The following is an 18,004-nucleotide window of genomic DNA, read 5'->3' as shown; positions in this document are numbered from 1 at the left end:
CTAAACTAAACAAAGCCTTTGGGATGAGCTGGAGCACTCTCTTTATTTAGAGAACTGAGTGTGTTGGAAACAAGCAGCAATAATCTCTTTCATGATTTCTGTATTTCAGGTTATCAAAGACTTTTTCCCTTCGATCCTAGCACTTGCTCAGACATTTCTGCACTCCGCACACCCAGCCATAGTCTCCTTTGGCAGCTGCATGTACAAACAAGCTTTTGCAACCTTTGACTCTTACTGCCAGCAGGTATAGTGTGATGGATGGCATCTGTTTTACTTGTTTGCGCTTTGTTCTAGAATGTATGTCATGATCCTTTAGAGGGAGAGGATTTTAGGTAGTTGGAAGCCTTTGGAGAGAGGTCTGTGCTGTAGAGGAAGCCAAGCAGAAGGTGGCGAACAATCACAGCAAGACTGGCAGCAAGTGAGTCAAGCACAGAGACTGCTGGGAGGAGCAGGGAGCAAACAGGCAGGCCTCAGAAGTGACAGAACGAACAATATGTAGCAGAGGGGACTGTGCTGGGTTTGCTACAATTCAGAAAGCAAACAAATTGACTGAGATCTAGCCAGGAAGTCAGGATTGGCCCCCAGGGTCATGGAGGAGATTTGTTTGTAAACCCATATTCCTGTTCTATCTTACCTAGTCACTTTGAACATCCTCTATTTTAAAAAGCCATTGTTATAGTTTGTATTGAAACATTTTTTTCCCCTTTCCTTTGATAACTTACTGTGATGAAAAAGTTTACACAGATTTCCCTTAGAGCTCTGACCAACTTGGGCTCCTGCTGCATATTCTGAAATAATCACAGACTAGGCTTTCAGCTCAGAGTACGAGTTCCTGCAGACGTGCTGACATCAGAAAATTTGGGAATTGAAGACAGCTCTGCACAAGCTTTTGAATGTGTTTGCACTTTTTTGGGCACAGTATGTTTATAATTAAGAGCGTTTCTAGCATTGTATCTGTATTACTTATTACAGCAGACCTAACAAACAGACAAACAAAAAAGCAACTGGGAAAAACCTGAGATGTGAAGGCATACCATGTCATCTGCAGCAAGCTAGTGAGTCTAGTAATACTTCGAGAAGTTAAGAATTTCAGGAGGATGGCTATATTAGTAATTAGTGACATAGGAAAGACCCAGAGCCTCAGACAGTGGATGGGAGTGGAGAGAGATCCCTGTCCAGAATCAACTGAAGTAAGGCCATAAAAATATTTTTGAAAAAAAAATGTCGGTTTTGAACTGCTGTTGAAAAATATTGTGAAGACACTGGAACTGCTGAAGTTAGAGGCGATGTCTTCCTGGGTATGGTGCAGTGTTCTGTGTGACTAAGAAAATAAGGTAGATTTTTATCATCTTATGTGTTGGTAACAAAGAGCAGAAGCTGCAGTAGTGTTAGCAAGCAGGCAGGAAAAATTTGGTGAAGAGCTGCTTTATGGAATCATGGGAGCTTTTAGAACTGAATAAAATTCAGGCTCAAGGAGAAAGTCAATGTTGTGGATATCGGGAATTAAAGAGCAAACTGAGAAGGACTTAGAATAATATGGTTGAGTTTCAGCATGATTATCCGTACTCGATCAACATATTCTATATGAGCAGAACAGGGCAGACATTTTTCTGTTGGTATTTCACTATGGTTTCTCTGGGGGCTTTTTCCTTAGGAAGTTGTGACTGCTTTGGTGACTCATGTATGCAGTGGAAATGAGACAGAATTGGACATTTCTCTGGATGTGCTCACTGATTTGGTGATGCTGCACACATCCCTGCTGATGCGCTATGCCACCTTCGTGAAGGTATGTATATTTCTGGGGGCATACTATATTTCAGGTCACTTATGCTACTTTGCCTCAGATCCAGAATAGGTCAGTACTTTTCAGAAATAGAGGTATTGGAACAACTCGTACCTGTAAAGCTATCTGTCTTGAGAAATGCCGTGGTCAGAAGTGAAAGGTATCTGTTATGAAAGCATGAGCTGTAAGATAGGACTGTATGATTTTTTTGACAGAAGAAATTGAGATAGACAAATTGAAAAAGTTACCATTCCCTGTAGCTGGAGAATGCTTAAATTGCAGGCATGGAATGACACCTATGACAGAAGGAAAAAGCTGTCTTTATTAACATCAGCTGTTTGAAATACTTGGCACAAACCTGTGCGCTTTGTGGACTGCCTGTTCTACCACATTGAAAGACTGACAGTACTTTAGCCAGTATTTGAATCCTAAAACAAAAGTCCTGGCAGGGATGGGAAAAGACTTATGTCCTAAAATTTAAAAGAAGAAAGTGCTCAGTTGGGAGAAAAAAATGGACTATTGACTCCTAAGAATGACAAGTAGGGCCAGGCCTGCTCAGTTGCCTATTTTCAAAAGTAGTAAAAGTGGAGACTGAGTGAAGAGCAAAACAGCAAGGCAAGCATGTAGCAATACTTGAACACTCCCCCAAGAGCCCTTGAAGAGTATGGGTATTCCCCCCACCCCTCTGACTTTTTTTGGTGCCCCCTTGGTGTTGGTGGATTCCGTAGTTTAAGTACACACTGTGGGAAAGCAATATGCTTTTTGCTGTTTAGCTGGTTGATTGTTAAATGTAAATTACTTGCTTAAAATATGCGGTGACATGGACAGTGGGATTGAGTGCACCCTCAGCAAGTTTGCCAACAATGCCAAGCTGTGTGGTGTGGTCGACATGCTGGAGGGAAGGGATGCCATCCAGAGGGACCCTGACAGGCTTGAGAGGTGGGCCCGTGTGAACCTCATGAAGTTCAACAAGGCCAAGTGCAAGGTCCTGCACATGGGTCAGAGCAATCTCAAGCCCAAATACAGGCTGAGCAATGAGTGGGTTGAGAGCAGCTCTGTGGAGAAGGACTTGGGGGTATTAGTGGATGAAAAACTGAGTATGAGCCAGCAATGTGCGCTTGCAGGCCAGAAAGCCAAAACAAAAGAAGCATGACCAGCAGATCGAGGGAGGTGATTCTGCCCCTCTGCTCTCGTGAGACCCCACCTGGAGTACTGTGTTCAGCTCTGGGGCCCCCAACATAAGAATGACATGGACCTGCTCAAGCGAGTCCAGAGGAGGGCCATGAAGATGATCAGGGGGCTGGAGCACCTCCCCTATGAAAACAGGCTGAGAGGGTTGAGGTTGTGTAGCCTGGAGAAGAGAAGGCTCTGGGGAGACCTTATAGCTGCCTTCCAGTACTTAAAGGGGATCTGCAGGAAAGATGGAGACAGATTCTTTAACAGAGTGTAGTGATAGGACGAGGGGTAACGGTTTTAAACTGAAAGAGGGTAGATTTACATTAGATATTAGAAAAAAATTCTTTACTGTGAGGGTGGTGAGGCACTGGAACAGGTTGCCAGAGAAGTTGTGGATGCCCCATCCCTGGAAGCTTTCAAGGCCAGGTTGGACGGGGCTTTGAGCAACCTGGTGTAGTGAAAGGTGTCCCTGCCCATGGCAGAGGGGTTGGAACTAAATGATTTTTAAGGTCCCTTCCAACCCAAACCATGCTACGATTCTATGATTCTGTGATTCTAAAAAAGGCATTAAGATCTGCCATAAGAATTTGGAATGCAGTCTGTCACAGACTTGATGGGTATAACAGGGAAAAAGTGGGACTTGCTTGTCTCCTGACAGAGGGAAGATGTGATAAGGACTCAGGGTTGAAAGTAGTCTTTGGAAGAGACAACCTAAAACTCCTGCTCATAATTGAATGTGTTGTCAAAAGTGTGATGGGGAGTACTTGTTCACAGCACTCCGCAAAGACCTGCTGACCTTCCTCCTAACCTTGTTTGCATGTTCTTGAGCTGGCAGATCACTTGCAGATTGTGATTTCTATGGGCTGATCCTTGATGCATTACCAAAGCTTGTATGTGAAACACATTAATCAGTGCTCTGGCCACAGCTCAAGGTCTGGCAGTGCACCATGTTTGACATGTATCTCAGAGGTGGTTGAGATGCTAGCCAGTTACCTGTAAAAAGATCTGTAGAGCTGCAGATGCCCGGCATATTTGACACTAAGCTGGAGCCTCTCCAGCACAGAGAGAGCATGCAGATCTTAGTACAAATCATCTCCCCAAACAGCTATTTTTTAATCTTAAAACTGGGTGAATTTTCTTGAGGGTTGCAAAAGTGGTTATCTAGTCTCATCAAACTCGACACCTCATTCCAAATCCTGTTTGAGGTTGGCCTGTAGTAAGAGAAAAATAATGGCAGCAAAATGCTGTGTCAGTGGTAGGAAAGCTAGCTTGGCTCTGGGAAACAGCTGGACTCTTTTTCACTGAAGCACTGGAAGAAGAAATATCCTGAGAATGGCAGCCAGCAGAGAACATTCAACCCCTAGATTGTTAACAACTTGACTGTTAGAAGGCTTGTAATGGAAATACTAGTAAAAAACCCATAATGTTCATTTTGTCAAATACTTTGAATCTTGTGACAAAACCTGTGATAGAAGATAAATATCTGTCACTAATGGGATTGGAGCACTCCCAAAATGCTTATTGTAGCCAGACTGTTCTTCCCATTCAGCCTGTGAGAAAAGGAACTGCTGTAATTAAGGCCAGAGCAATAGTTCTGCATTTATGCTTGTTTAATTTGAATGTAGCTTTTTCCTGCATGTACAAAAAAGGTAACGTTAATTGTCTTCCCTGCAGTTGACAATTGATGTATTTCTGGGAATATGGAAAGGGTTTCTTGATACATCTGAGCTAGTTTGTGGCTTCTTTCTTGCAGACCATTTTAGACTCTACACAGAAACTGAATCCGTGCCAGATCCGGAAGCTTTTCTACATTCTCAGCACACTAGCATTCAGCCAAAGACAAGAAGGAAGCTATATTCAGGTAAGCAGAGACACAACAGAAAGGAGTTCAGGCTGTGCCTTGGTCCTTTTTGCTAGGTTAACTTCCAGAGTTTGTGTTTTGCAAATAATGGCCTCATCTATGAACAGTGATTGATGTCAGGATGTACTTCAGCTTAAAATTCTCTTCTCCCCCAGTGACTGCAAACCAGCTTGAAGCTCCAGACTTTCCACCCTGTATAGCAAGGGCTCATCACAGTGACTGCATGCCTTGCATCTTTCCCAGAAAGGTCCTCTTCTCTTGCATATCTAAGAAAGGTAGAGTTGTTAGAAGTGTTGGTGGAAGAGGACCGATGGCAGTCTCTAATCTAACTTCCCATTCGAAGTGGGACTGTCATCAACATACCAGGTTGACTGTGGCTTTGTCTAGCTGAGCCTTGAAGACTTGCAAAAGTGTAAATTCAGCAGCCTCTTTGTCAAGCTTTTTTTCTCCATCACTTGGAAGCATTCAGAAAGCATATTTCAGCTTCCTCCCCGAGATGTTCATCTTGATTCAGCTGCTTAATGTTTGCACACCAGAGACAACAGACTCTCATGTTAGAAGAACTGAACTACATAGAACTACTCTGCTGTGAAGTGGTAGACTTCACACCTTTTGTGCCTCTAGTTTAAACACAAGAAGCTATCAAACCTGCTTTGTCTAAATTCATATTTGTTTTACCTTCTATGATTCAGCTGCAGCATAATAGTGGTGGTATCAGATACCTTTATCTGGATTTCTGACTCCTTGAGAATGGCAGTGATCAGATAAAGATAAAGAAATATCTCAAAGAAATTTATTTCACAATGGAGATGTCTGGGTTTAAAATCTTCCTGTTCATAAAGCTCAGCTCTTAGAAATTAGGACTATTTGTCTTTCTTTGAGTCCCTGCATAGTTTCGAGTTGTGGATATGTTTGCACACGGTAGCTTGAGACTATAAAGGAAATCTTCTCTTCTTCTCTTCCTGATTGGTCTGTGGCATGTAAAACAGCATGTCTGTAGTCATTTCAGGTCTTCCCACTCACCCTGCTAAGATGGAGGTCTTCACTGCCAAAAGTTCCAGCTGTATGGCAGGTTTAGCTCCTTTCTGAACTACTTTCCTCAGTGACTTCCCTGCCTCCCAGCCCAAGTCTTTCTTACATACAACTTGTGAAAATTGCCTTGGCAACACTCAGGGTGATTTTGCAGCCCAGAAGGACTAACCATCAGGAAGAAGTGTTCTGCCTGTCACCCTCATAAATTGGAAAAAGAAGAGGAGTAGTGTAAGCTCTAGAATTTATTCTGAGCTGAGAGTTTTTAACTGTGGGGATCCAAGGTTGGCAGTTTGACTCTGTCCTCAGAGATACCAAAGACTCCAGGGGGAGATCTCCAAATAAATCAGTATCCTAGGAACCAAATTCCTCTTTGCCTTCTCTTAACTGTACTTCTAAAACCAATGCCTCTTGGACACGAGAATCTCTACAGGCAGATTAGACATTTGTCCTTGTACTTCACAGGTCATTCCACAGGCATCTTGCCTAGTGAAGGTCAAGAAAAGATAGCATAACCGGGTACTGTCCTTTTCTCTGCTACCAGTTTGATCTTGTTGGCACTGGCAGTTTGCGTAGCATAACTCAAGCCTTCATCTCTTTTTGTCTCAAGACCTCTCTCTGGTCAGAGCTTGTGCTTTCACGCAGCTCTCAATTCCTGAGGATCTCTGTATGGGCCAGCCTCCTCCTTTGCAGGACCAGTAGGGTGAATTAATAAGAATCAATGCAGCCAGAGCTGTTTTGATTCCATGATGTTTTTCAGTGGCCTGCAAGACCTTTGCTGCTTTTATGAAACTGCATCTGAGTTCTCACACGTGTTCTGTTGCTGTCTGAGAATGCTGCTTCTCATAACAGGGATGCTGCTCTTCTGCAGTGGTCGCTGCTTAAGCTAGCAATAGGACTGTTGCTAACTGGCTAAAATGAGTGGGTTTTCTGCTTAGTGCATTCATTGTTCCATCCCTGCTTTGAAATCAATTACTTCCTGATACCTACTTTTAGATATCATCAGGAAGCTGAGCTGTCCCTTAGCTTTGGTCAGAACCCACTTGGCAGCCCTCTCCCATGATTGTCTGCTTAGCTAAGGTTTTTGTCTTTTTTCACCTACAGTTTATCAGTTTAAGGGATCAGGCAGAACGCATCCCTTTGTCAGAGACACTATTCTGGACAAGTTGGCGGCTACCCTGTTTTAGCCACCAGTCAGCTGTTCCATTCTCATCTCTCAAGATGATGGCTTTCTTGATTAGCATTCCTCTGCCAGCAGTGCAGGTGCAGCTTGGATTACTGTGGCTGATTTGCTACACACTCTTCTGTGCTTTGCCTTCGATCTCTTCAGCAAGTATTAGACTTCTCATCCAGAACACTGGTCTCCCAACTCTCCTGAAGCATCATACTTCTACGACTGAGTATGCTTCATGTTTTCAGTGTCAGGAGACCTCTTAGTCTATCATCAGTGGTCCAGACTTTAAGAAATCTTCAGAATTGTTTGTGCCCATTTTGGGAAAGTGCATCCAATCAGCTGCTTGACAGAGCTGTTGAAGTAGAGCATGCTGCATTGAGACCTGTGGTGGGCTTACCGAGCTGCTGCAAAGAAACCTTTACAGTTGTGCAGGGTATGATTGCCCATGCCCAGGGGACAAGGGAGGCAGCATGAGAAATGTCTTAATCCCAGGTGTCTGGTATGCTGTTACCTACATCTCTCTTTGGACCTTCACCAAAAACTGCACCATCCCTCAGCATCCTAAAGTTGACAGTGTTTTGGAGGGCAGCTCTGCAGTTGCTGTTTGTGTGTGAAGGGCTCCAAGACCATCTGCTATTTTTCTAATATATTCTTCTATTAATTATAGATGAAACCTGGACCAGCTACATGTTCTGTGTAGTAATTAGAGCAAAGTCAAAGCAAGTCACTTTTAATGCTGTTTGCAGCCTTACCTAGAGTTGTGACCAGTATTTTCATAATAAAGGAATCACAGAATGTGCATTGCTTTTGCAAAGCTGTAATCCCAATAAACCATCTCCCTGCAGCCTTTGGAAATGATATTAAGTGAAGATGTCAATAGAATTGTGAGTGATGCACACAAGTACCTCTGTGGTAATGTGGTCTGTGTCTTTCTTTTTAGGATGATATGCACATGGTGATCAGAAAATGGCTCTCCAGCACAGTTCCCAACCACAAACAAATGGGGATTATTGGTGCGGTTACGATGATAGGCAGCGTGGCGTTAAAAAGGTGAGAGAGAATGCAGCAAAGATGAATTTAACATGCTTTCAGTTCAGACCAAAGTGGGAGTGGGACAAAGAAAGGGGGGCATTGCCTTCTTGCTCATGCACATCCTGGTCAAATCCAGGAACTTAAAACTCTTCTCTGCAGACTGCAGTGATTGGTGTTACAACCTGTTCAATACTGCTCACCTGCTGCTAATCTCAAATGCGTCCTGAATTTCTTGTTAATGCCTGTTCATGGATGCCTTGACTAGCACCAGCAGGACCTATTGCTTGGAAAAAAAATTGAACACTGGTGGACTGACTACAGATCAGCTTCTGACACTAAGGAGGAATAACCTAGTGTGCTCCATGTTTGAATACAGGGAAATCTAAAAGAGAAGCAAAGAGAAAGATTGTTACTGCTGTGCTGGACATTGGTGTGACAATTGCCAATGTACCATATAAGTAATTTATGAACAGCATTCAGGCAAACTCCTGATAAGAGCTGTGAGAAAGATTAAAGCATCTGGAAAATAAGAATTATGTAGCTCGCTGATCTTGCACTTCTTAATAAAATGCTTTTGCTGTTTATTACGTGAAGAGGAAAGCCTGTCTTACTTCCAGGCCCTGAGTCAGTGGACTTCATTATGGGGATGACTTGAGGGCTTTAGGTTTCAAAAGGTTATAAAAAGCATATCCTTGAAGAAGATATCGAGTCTTGTCCTGAGGGTCCCAAACAGCAGCAGGTCTTTTCCTAATAATGTTCCAAAGAGCATCTTTTTCATGTATAATTCTCCAATTTCTGGGAAGAGAACCATGTGTGTGTGATGAGTTTTGCCATCTCTTAAGTGTTGTGCAACAAAAGCAAGATTATGAATTGCTTTCAGAAATGAAGGAGATGGTAGTTCATTGGAGAGACCAGAGCTGAACAGCGAGCGTGATGGGCAGGTGAGTGCCAAGAATGGGTACTTACTGGGCCAGTGTGGGAGAGAGGGAGGATATGGTCAGCAAGGAGGTGTGACTGGAAACACAGTCTTGGGTGAAGTAGTATGTGTGTAGCTTTACTGGGCCTGGGATTCTTGTATATTGACTGCAGAGCCAAGAACCTATTAAAAATGGTTTTGCAGAAACAAAGATCTATATAAAGATAGCATCCGCTGGTCTTGCCTATGGCTAGTCCAGGACAAGCAGTATTGCAGCCATCTAGTAAAAGTCTTCTATCCAGACGTTATTTCAAACACAAAGGAAAGAAACAGGACAATCTGCTTCAGTGAGCCAAAGGCAGTCTTCACCTTCCTCTCAGCTCGGCAGCAATGCCTTTCAGGCCATCTAGAGAAAGCACTTCTGCTATACAGAGTTGGCTTAGCCTTGGCCTTTTTTCTTAATTCCTTTTGAAGAACCTTCTTCTAGGCTGGCACTCTATTTGGTGGTGCTGGGCAGACTCTTTTGTGTTACTTCGTGCTGGAGCTGGGCCAGGACCTTAAAAGACCTGTGTGCCTTCTTAAAACTGGGTCTTTGCAAGACCAGTCACTATGGGCTGTTACCCTAGAGATGATGCTTTGGATATACCTCGAATTAGTGTAAAAGGGACTCAAGGTAAAAGCTTGAGTTGGATCCATTTACCTTACCCATTTCTGCAGACTGCTCTCTCCCCTTTCAGCTTTCTACCTTGCTGGACCTCGTGGGCTTCTGCTGTGAGCAAACACCAGAGGTCTTGGCTCTGTACTATGATGAACTTGCCAGTTTGATTGAGAAGCAGAAGGGGAATTTGGACTTGCAGCTACTGGTACGTTGCCGAATAGTTTGAACTTAATCACTTATCACGTTTCTGACAAATTCATTTGTTTTTCAGGCATTGGCAGGACAGAGTCAATTTGAGGATTTCACTCCAGTCTGAGAACCCTTTTTTTGCTCTAGGCATGCTTAAGGGCCTGTAAGAGATTGATCAGACACAAAATCCCCTTTCAGCGCTCTCAGCTTTTTTTGATTGTGGCAGATTAAAGCACGTTGTGCTTTAACAGCTTCCTTTATGTGAACTTTTACATGACAACAGGGAAGCCTTTTAGAGGAAATTACATTTCAGAGCGTGCTTTTAAGATTCATAGGTAAAAGTAGAATCTGAAAGAACTTTAAACTTAGTATTGAAATTGGCTTCTGGTCAGACTGTTAAGGCTAACTGATGCCTAAGGACTTTGAAGAGCCACAGTCATTTATGGTAATAAATAAATAAATGGTATTTATGGTAATAGGAAGAAGTTTGTGAAAGCCCCTGGACAGCTCTTTCTTCTGACTGGGGACTCTTTTTGCATGTGTTCTGTGCCTGCCAGCAGGGTAGCAAGCCATCTTGGGGCCCAGGAGAGCATGGAAGGCTGCTGTGGAATTGATCACTCTTTGTGGCATAGATGCTTTTTGCACCTGGTGGTTACGGAGAGGAGGAACTGCGTGTTAGAACGAGGGAAAGTGACCAGGGAGCTGTGAAGTGCTGGCAGTCACTCTAAACAGCTCTGTGCCTAGGGCTAGAAATGCCAGTCTCCTGAGGTCCAGCTGAGTTCTCCAAGGAGGACAAGTAAAGGAAGGAGGGTTTCTTCTTTTTCCTTGCAAGACTGAAATGTAAAAGCAAGCTAAGGTTCTTGTCCCAATTTTTGTGCGGATTTTTTTGGTCTTCTCATTGTCTGTTTGTCCAGACTCTGTCACATCTATTATTTTACTTCTCCCTTAATTGTTTCTAACAATGTAAGCATGTAAAGCATATGGGACACATTGTGTGAAATAAAACCTTGCCAGTACTTCATAGCCATTTCATTTTGATGATCAGCTCTTAGGACAGAGAACTTTCCATGGCTGCTTTCCTCTTCCAGCCAGCTGCTCTGCCTCTCTGAAGCACTGTGGAACTTTGGAAGCCCACATCCAAAAAGCAGGGAAGAAATTGGTTGTGCGTGCTTAGCAATGTTTCCTGGCTTTGTCTCTAAAGTCAGACCCTGGGTCTCCTTGCAGGCAGTGGGCTTCATTGCTGTGACTGTTCCAGGATACTTTTGCTTGGCCTTATCATGTGCATTTTCCGCTGCTGTGTTGAAGCTTTCTTCACTGAGTCCCTTTGCTGAGCAGGGTTTTTTTGCTTTCTTTATAGGAGGAGTTTGGGAGGAGTTTGGTGGAAGACTTTCCCACTGACTTTGTGGTGGATCTCAGCCCCACAGTGGATGGGTATGCTAATCACAGGCTAAGTATTTGTAATGTTTCTGTCACGGAGAACTGAGTTTGTCAACACGAGCTTGTCTGTCTTTCCTTGCAGTTCATTCTTGTTCCCAGTGAAGTCCTTGTATAATCTGGATGAAGATGAAAGTCAGGGAGCAATTGCTATTAACCTCTTACCGTTGGTGTCGCAGAGCGAGCTTGGCAGGGTCACCGATGGAATGAGTAACCAAAGTAAAAGGTATTTAGACACTTAACTGTGGGATAACTGCAAAGGTAAAGGAATTGTTTTTATTTGGTGCACTTCACTGCTATCAGCCCTGCCTGCCGAAGTGCCTGATAAGGAGCTGGTCAGAGAATTTACCTGTTTCCAGTGTTCTTTTCCTTCTCTTGCTGTTAGATGTATTCAGGTAGGTCTAGAGGCATAAGCTGGTTGGGAACTGGCAGTCTGTTCTGGCTCAAGCTGTTTAGGTGATCTTGGGTAAGTCATGTTGCATCTGCCTTGTTTCCCATCTCTCATGTAAGAATAGTAGCTCTTTCTTCCAATGTTTTGGTGATATTGAATGCCATATTGAGATGGATAGGCAACTCTGAGGTGGCAAAATTAATATTTTGAGTGATGATTCTCAAACAGAGAGTCACCAAGGACTTAGTGTGCATCAGCAGTACATGATTTGTTCTCACCTTCAGTTGTACTTTGACAACATAGATGGGCTCCAGAGCAAAACCACAAACATGCAGCCACAAGTGAAATCTGACTGAGAAATAGGGGCTTTGTCTTTGGAGAATGGAACAGGAAGCATGTAAGAATTAAAAATATCCAATTAAACAGTAGAATGTCAAAGTTAAGAAAAATAAAAGGCTTTTTTTTTTTTTTTTAACTGGCACCTTCATATCATGCATAATTTATTGTCATAAGATTTTGTTGAGATTTCAGTTGTGCTTAAAAAAAAGACATGGTCACTTTAAAATAAAATATAGCTACTTTACATGCATCTATGGAAAAAATTTTAATTTTCCTCGCTCAGAATGTGAGCAGCGGCATGCTACAAAACATTCAAGAAGGTTTCTCCACTGCTCACAGCTGTCTTTTGCACAATTTTTTATAGTTCCTTCTGCGTTATTCAACTTTGCTTTTTACCAGAAATAAATCTGATGCCATTTTTTGTCCATTACAGCAGTTTTTCTGTCCTTATGTGCTTTTTTCCAGAAAACTGGTGATCACCAATTTTTTTTTATTTTTTTTTTTTTAACCATGTGGTGCATTTTGCTTTGTGTTGCTGGGACTTGCAAGAAGCAAAATAGAAGGCATAGACAAGGTGGCATGGGGAGGACATAGAATTTAATGGAAAAGTGATGGGCATTTCTGGAGTTATATAAAACATAGGACCCACTCTATTTCTTCTTTTTTTTTTTTTTCCCCCCCAGGGTAGTGTCACCGATATGTCTGTCACCCTGTTTCCGATTGCTGAGGCTCTACACTGGGGAGCAAAACAGTGGAAGCCTGGAGGAGATTGATGCCTTATTAGGTATGGGAAATGGACCTTTTATAGAGTGAGTCTGTCTGACTTGTTCCTGTCCCAGATCTGCAAAGACTTCCTGCAGTTGTAGGAAGAATTGTGCGGTTTTTGAAGGAGGCTGAGATGCTCTGTTGCCCACAAGGAGGAAGAGAGACAGGGGAGATAATTGCTTTGTCTGGGGATGGAGTGGCTGACAAGGCTTACTCCAAATAGCCATTGGAATTGATACAGGCTTTGGTAAGAGACTTTGTCCATGCAAAGACTGAAGGATGGGTAGCAAACCCAGTCCAACATGTTCTCTTCCTGCTCTGTCCCAGGTTGCCCCCTATACCTGACTGACCTGGAGGTTGAAGGGAAGCTGGACTCTTTATCCAAGCAGGAACGGGAATTTCTGTGCTCACTCCTGTTCTATGCTCTCAACTGGTTTCGTGAGGTGAGTAGAGCTTTGTCTGCAGGTTCTGGAGTGTCACTGAGGAGTATCCCTTACAAACACTAGCCCTAGGCTTCAGGGGTGCAATTATTGTTGAAGAGTCTTGCCTTTTAGAAACCTTCTCCAGCAAAGTCCTGGTGATCTCTCCATGTTCTTCTCTTCATTATCATTTACCCTTTGTTCTGCTTCTGGCAGCAACTCTGCTTTCTTGGACAGAGGCTCTAAGGACTGCTTTGCTGATGTGAATTTTCCACCTGCTACTCAGCTGCAGTCTTTACACTCTGGCACATTTTGGTGTATGAAAATTGGTTTTGCTGTTGCAGGGAGGATGCTGTAAACCCCCAATATTTGTCTAAACTATGAGGTAATATATGTCTAAACTATGAAGGGGGCATCAGAAAGAAAAGGTCAGTCTCACCACACTGGAGAGCAGAGGAGTCACCAGCTGGTCAAGAGCATTGATTGTTGCCTTCTGCCTGGCATGTGTGAGGCCCTGCCTGCAGTACTGTGTCCAGTTTGGGGCTCCTGTTGTCATTCTGGAGTGAGTCCTGCAGAAGCCACCAGGCTGATGACGGGCTGGAGCACATGGCATATGGTGGGAGGCTGGGAGAGCAGAGGTTATTCAGCCTGGACAGGGGAAGCCAGAGGGGAGGGCATGTTGTGGTCTTTTACTATGGTGCCTTTCTTGGAGATGCTCAGTGCTCTACTAGAAAAGGCTCTAAGCAACCTGTTTAGTTAATGCTGCTTTGAGCAGGGTGTTGGACTAGAGACTTCCACAGATCCCTTGCAAATTTGGTTGTGATTGTGTGCTTTGTTGTATACCTCTGTGACCTTACAGAAGGGTGAAATGCAGTGCCTTCAAGCAGATTTGGACCATGTATTTGCTAACATTGATGGTCAGAGGGAATGTTCCTTGCTGGGGTTATTTTGATAACATGAGCTATGTCAGAGTTGATGCAGCTCCACATCCCCAGTCCTCCCTGTTCCCGCCCTTCTCCCAGGACTGCCTCTTTCCTGGCACACCTGGGAATTGCCAAGGGGTTTCTAGAGGCACAAGTGGCACAGAAACCTGGCAAGGTGCTGTCTGCTAATTCCTCTTCAGTTAATATTAGACCTGTAGGTGTTGCTCTATTGCTTTTTGTAGATTGCACCAATTATGTCCATGTTCTCATGGGCTTCTGAAGAGCTTTGTTCATGCAGTCTGGATCTGGTCACACAGGCCACTTGTGTTGTGTTGTGTGCTTATTCAGGACTTGAGGATGTTATTCAGAGAAGAAAAAGGAAAAGTGGGTACAAATCTCCTTAAGTCAATGAGTTTGGTTTGTATCTCTAGGTTATAAATGCCTTCTGCCAGCAACAGGATGCTGAGATGAAGGGGAAAGTTTTGACTCGATTAGAGAACATCACAGAGCTGCAGACTGTGCTGGGAAAATGCTTGGCAGGTGAGTATGAAACATTTACACATTCTGGGCCTGCACCAGCTGTGAAGTGAAAGGGATTGGCTTAAACATCAGTGGAGGAAGTATATGGTAACACATACTGCATTTTTACAGTGGCCTAAGAGTTCATGCATGGACAGCTATTGTTTTTAATTTGTCTGAGTCCAAACTGCTCTTCTCAATCATGTCCTCAGTGACATCTCTTAGACTGTTCTCAGGCAGACTTGGCAGAATCTGCCTGATATGGTGGATACTGGAGTGAACCAGCCGCTATCCTAAAGAAACAGTGTGTTTCTCCAGTATTCAGGTTGTAACAAGCTGTTAAGGGATGTTATAAGAATCCGCTGCCTCTAGCTGCTCTAGGCCCATGAATTCCTCCTGCCCAGCTGCTAGAGCCCAGCGTGGAGACTCCAGGGTCTCTGTCCCAGGCCAATGGACACAGCTACATGGACTGCCATAGACAAGGTGCTGCCTTCAACAGCACCTACGTATAGGACTCACATAAAACATAAGTACAGACAGCCAAATCCCCATCCTGCTCTTCAGCTGGTTAAGACTGAAATTCACTGGTGAAGGCACACACAACAACACACTTTAGAGTCACAAGCACATGAACATTCATAGATCCCACAAGTATTGGCACAGCCCCTTCGTCTGCCCAATAGCCTGCCTGGATCCCAGGCCCTCTAGTCTGCCCCACGGGTCCCCTACTCACTGGCTATTCCAGCTTGCCACTTGCTAGCAAACAGACATGCACGCTCACACACTCATCTCACAGGCACAGGCTCCGTACACAAAGTCTATGTGACCCATAGAGATGCTCCCAAGAACTATGGCACCCTTAGCTGCTAACACTGAAACCCTTGCTCACTCCAGTTGCTGACACCGCAGGCCCAGGGTGGTCCAAGTCTAGCTGCTGGCCCAGTATTTACTCACACAGGTCTCTCCAGTAGTTGGCATTTAGTCCTTGTGGCACGTGTGCACACACACACACAGAATAGTGAGTTTACAATGAAATATAGTTAAGAAAGTACTTAAGAAGGAGATATGACAGACTGTGGTGATCAGGCACAGGATTCAGTCAGAAAAGCATACTGATTGGACAATTCTACTGACCAGCAATGCTTTACTCATGGCCAGTCCCTTTTACATGGTTCCTGCCCATTGTCCTCTTTGTTTCTCCCCACCCCAATTCCCTGCACATTCCTTCATTATTTTGCATAGTTCTACCCTCCCCCCCCATCAGAATATCCCAAATCCTCAAGTTCCTCTTTTTCCTCCCATGTTATCAGTTACAAAGTCCAGGTGTCCATTCCCAAAGCCTTGCCTGGAGTTTCTTAATGGCCCATCAATTATAAACTGGAGACTTTTGGTCTTTGGCATCATCTCCATTATCCCTTGTCTACCAGGTTTGTGTCTGTCCTTGTTTATGGCTTCTCTCTCTACTTAATATCTCCTGTTACACTGAAAATGTCTTTGATAAGATAAATGTAATGAAGAATACACTGTCACCTTCCACATACCCTTACACAAACTATCCATTAAGAGCTGTGTTTGTAAACCAACAGACCAACTTCATCCAGAATAAAGTGCAGCCTCAACACCTTTCTGCTGTTCCAAGAGCACTACAAGGCCAGCACAGAAAGGGCTCAGGTGTGCTAAAACAGCCCTTTAAGCTTCACCAACATGGACAGATCTCCAAGGACAGCTGAGCACTTGTTATCCTCCCTTGCTGGAGGAATGCAAAGAGCTGTAATTCCAGGGCAGTGCAGACATAATAAGGCTAATTGGAACTAAACGCACCTAAGCATAAGAGCAGAGGGATGTTCACCAGGACAGTGAAATGTATGGTACTTCCTCTACATATGTATCTTGCCTGTATTTTTTCATTCAGTAGCTGCAGTAACCCAGTTTCTACATTTTGGCTCTTTCAGCAACCCCTGGCTATGTCCCACCACCAGCTACTTTTGATTCTGAAGTTCTGGAGGCCGTGCCGTCCATTAATGTTGGTGGTCCAGTGAGAAAAAGGAATGGTAAAGAAAGTTTAAAACATTTAAGCAAACAGATGTGATGTGGGGTTTGACTGGCATATTGTGCTATAGCCATTGCGCTTGTGTGCGCATAAAGCACAGAATTCCTCATAAGGTCTGTCTAGCTTGAAATCTTACCTGATCAACTGCTGTTGCAGCTGAAGAGGAGATGTAAAAATAGTCTACTCCAGACAGGGGTTGGATAGTCTATCTCCTTGGGAAAGCTAATGCTTAGCATTTAACAGTGAAAATCCAGGGCTTTCATTGATATTTTTTTTTTCACCTATGAAAGTATTTTCTGCAGCAGTCAGTTGTTCTGCCTTTGATGGGTTCTGGTACTGAACCTGTGGCTTGAGCTGCCTTGCAAATCTCTGACCTTTAGGTTGTACCTAACTGATCTCTTAGGAACATTGTCATGGCTCTGCTGCGCAAGGAAATGCTTCCTTCATCCTTTCCCATTGATAGCTCCTGCAGAGAAGAAACAGAATTTGCCTTTTAGTTTTTCAAGCTGAAGTAGATTTGCTTTGTTCTTTCTTTCTCTAGTTCTATTTCTAGTTTAGATTAACATTTCCTGGGAACATGTCTGCCTTTGAGCCAGACTGAACAAAAGTTCACATTCCATTCAGTGAAAACAACTGGAAGGAGGCCACAGATTAGAGAGCCCTTTTCTCCTGTGCCAAACCCATTCTGCAGGGACTGGACCTGTCATGTAGGAGTGATTAAGGCAGAAAGAAAGTTATGACTATGTTCTGCAGGCAAGAGGAGGATCCATCACTTCAAATACTCTATTTTGAAGAAGCAGAAGTAAGTGCTCAGGCTAGTAAGCCCAGCCCAGAGCAAGAAATTCCTGAGCTTAGCTTGTCTTGCCTACAAAAAAATCAGTGAGTGCTGTGACCATGGGTTGCAGCCTTGAGAACACACAGTTTTGACACCAACCTGGCTCCTCCTTTAGGTGTGCAGCATCTCATTGTAGCTGAGTTAAATTAAATAGTTTACTGCCAACACTTAGGGGAAGGCTTCACTCTCCCCCTTAACACCTCCACTCTCAGCTGCCTGATTTCCTGCCCCATGTTATTACATGGTAGCTATTTTGGCTATTTACTTTTTGCAAGGTTAGTTTTTTGCTATTTTGCCAAGTTGACTGCTTAACCAGTGATCAGGCTTCCCAAGTCAGTGCAAGGCAAGTGTCAGGTGTGTGTGGCTGTGAACAGGAGAAAGGTAGGAGGAGGAGCAGGACTACCCCTGAGCCATTAGATCAGCTCAAGCACTGTCATAAAATCTAGCCTAAAACTTCCCTAGTGGAAAGGGAATAAGGAGCTCCTTCGGAGAGACATAACATATCAAATTC

At 43.8% G+C, this 18,004-nt stretch overlaps 1 protein-coding gene across 8 annotated transcripts in view; it reads left to right on the top strand.

Moving 5' to 3' along the window:
• The window catches only part of FANCD2 (FA complementation group D2), a 63,324-nt gene that overhangs the window by 25,186 nt on the left and 20,134 nt on the right, over positions 1-18,004 (top strand). For 7 of the 8 annotated variants that reach the window (XM_075053065.1, XM_075053062.1, XM_075053058.1 and 4 more), the window contains 12 exons: positions 110-244; positions 1,655-1,786; positions 4,713-4,820; positions 7,964-8,073; positions 8,936-8,996; positions 9,709-9,834; positions 11,176-11,249; positions 11,338-11,478; positions 12,666-12,766; positions 13,075-13,190; positions 14,521-14,629; positions 16,561-16,659. In XM_075053065.1, the coding sequence (XP_074909166.1) occupies positions 110-244; positions 1,655-1,786; positions 4,713-4,820; positions 7,964-8,073; positions 8,936-8,996; positions 9,709-9,834; positions 11,176-11,249; positions 11,338-11,478; positions 12,666-12,766; positions 13,075-13,190; positions 14,521-14,629; positions 16,561-16,659 (1,312 nt within the window). The remainder of the gene's footprint in view (positions 1-109; positions 245-1,654; positions 1,787-4,712; positions 4,821-7,963; positions 8,074-8,935; positions 8,997-9,708; positions 9,835-11,175; positions 11,250-11,337; positions 11,479-12,665; positions 12,767-13,074; positions 13,191-14,520; positions 14,630-16,560; positions 16,660-18,004) is intronic. The other variant, XM_075053066.1, reaches the window with a different exon arrangement.

This window comes from Buteo buteo, chromosome 21 (genome assembly GCF_964188355.1).
Source record: "Buteo buteo chromosome 21, bButBut1.hap1.1, whole genome shotgun sequence".
Classification (NCBI taxonomy): Eukaryota; Metazoa; Chordata; class Aves; order Accipitriformes; family Accipitridae; genus Buteo; species Buteo buteo.
The sequence above is the reverse complement of the archived record's forward strand: the minus strand, read 5'-3'. Positions and strand labels throughout refer to the sequence as shown.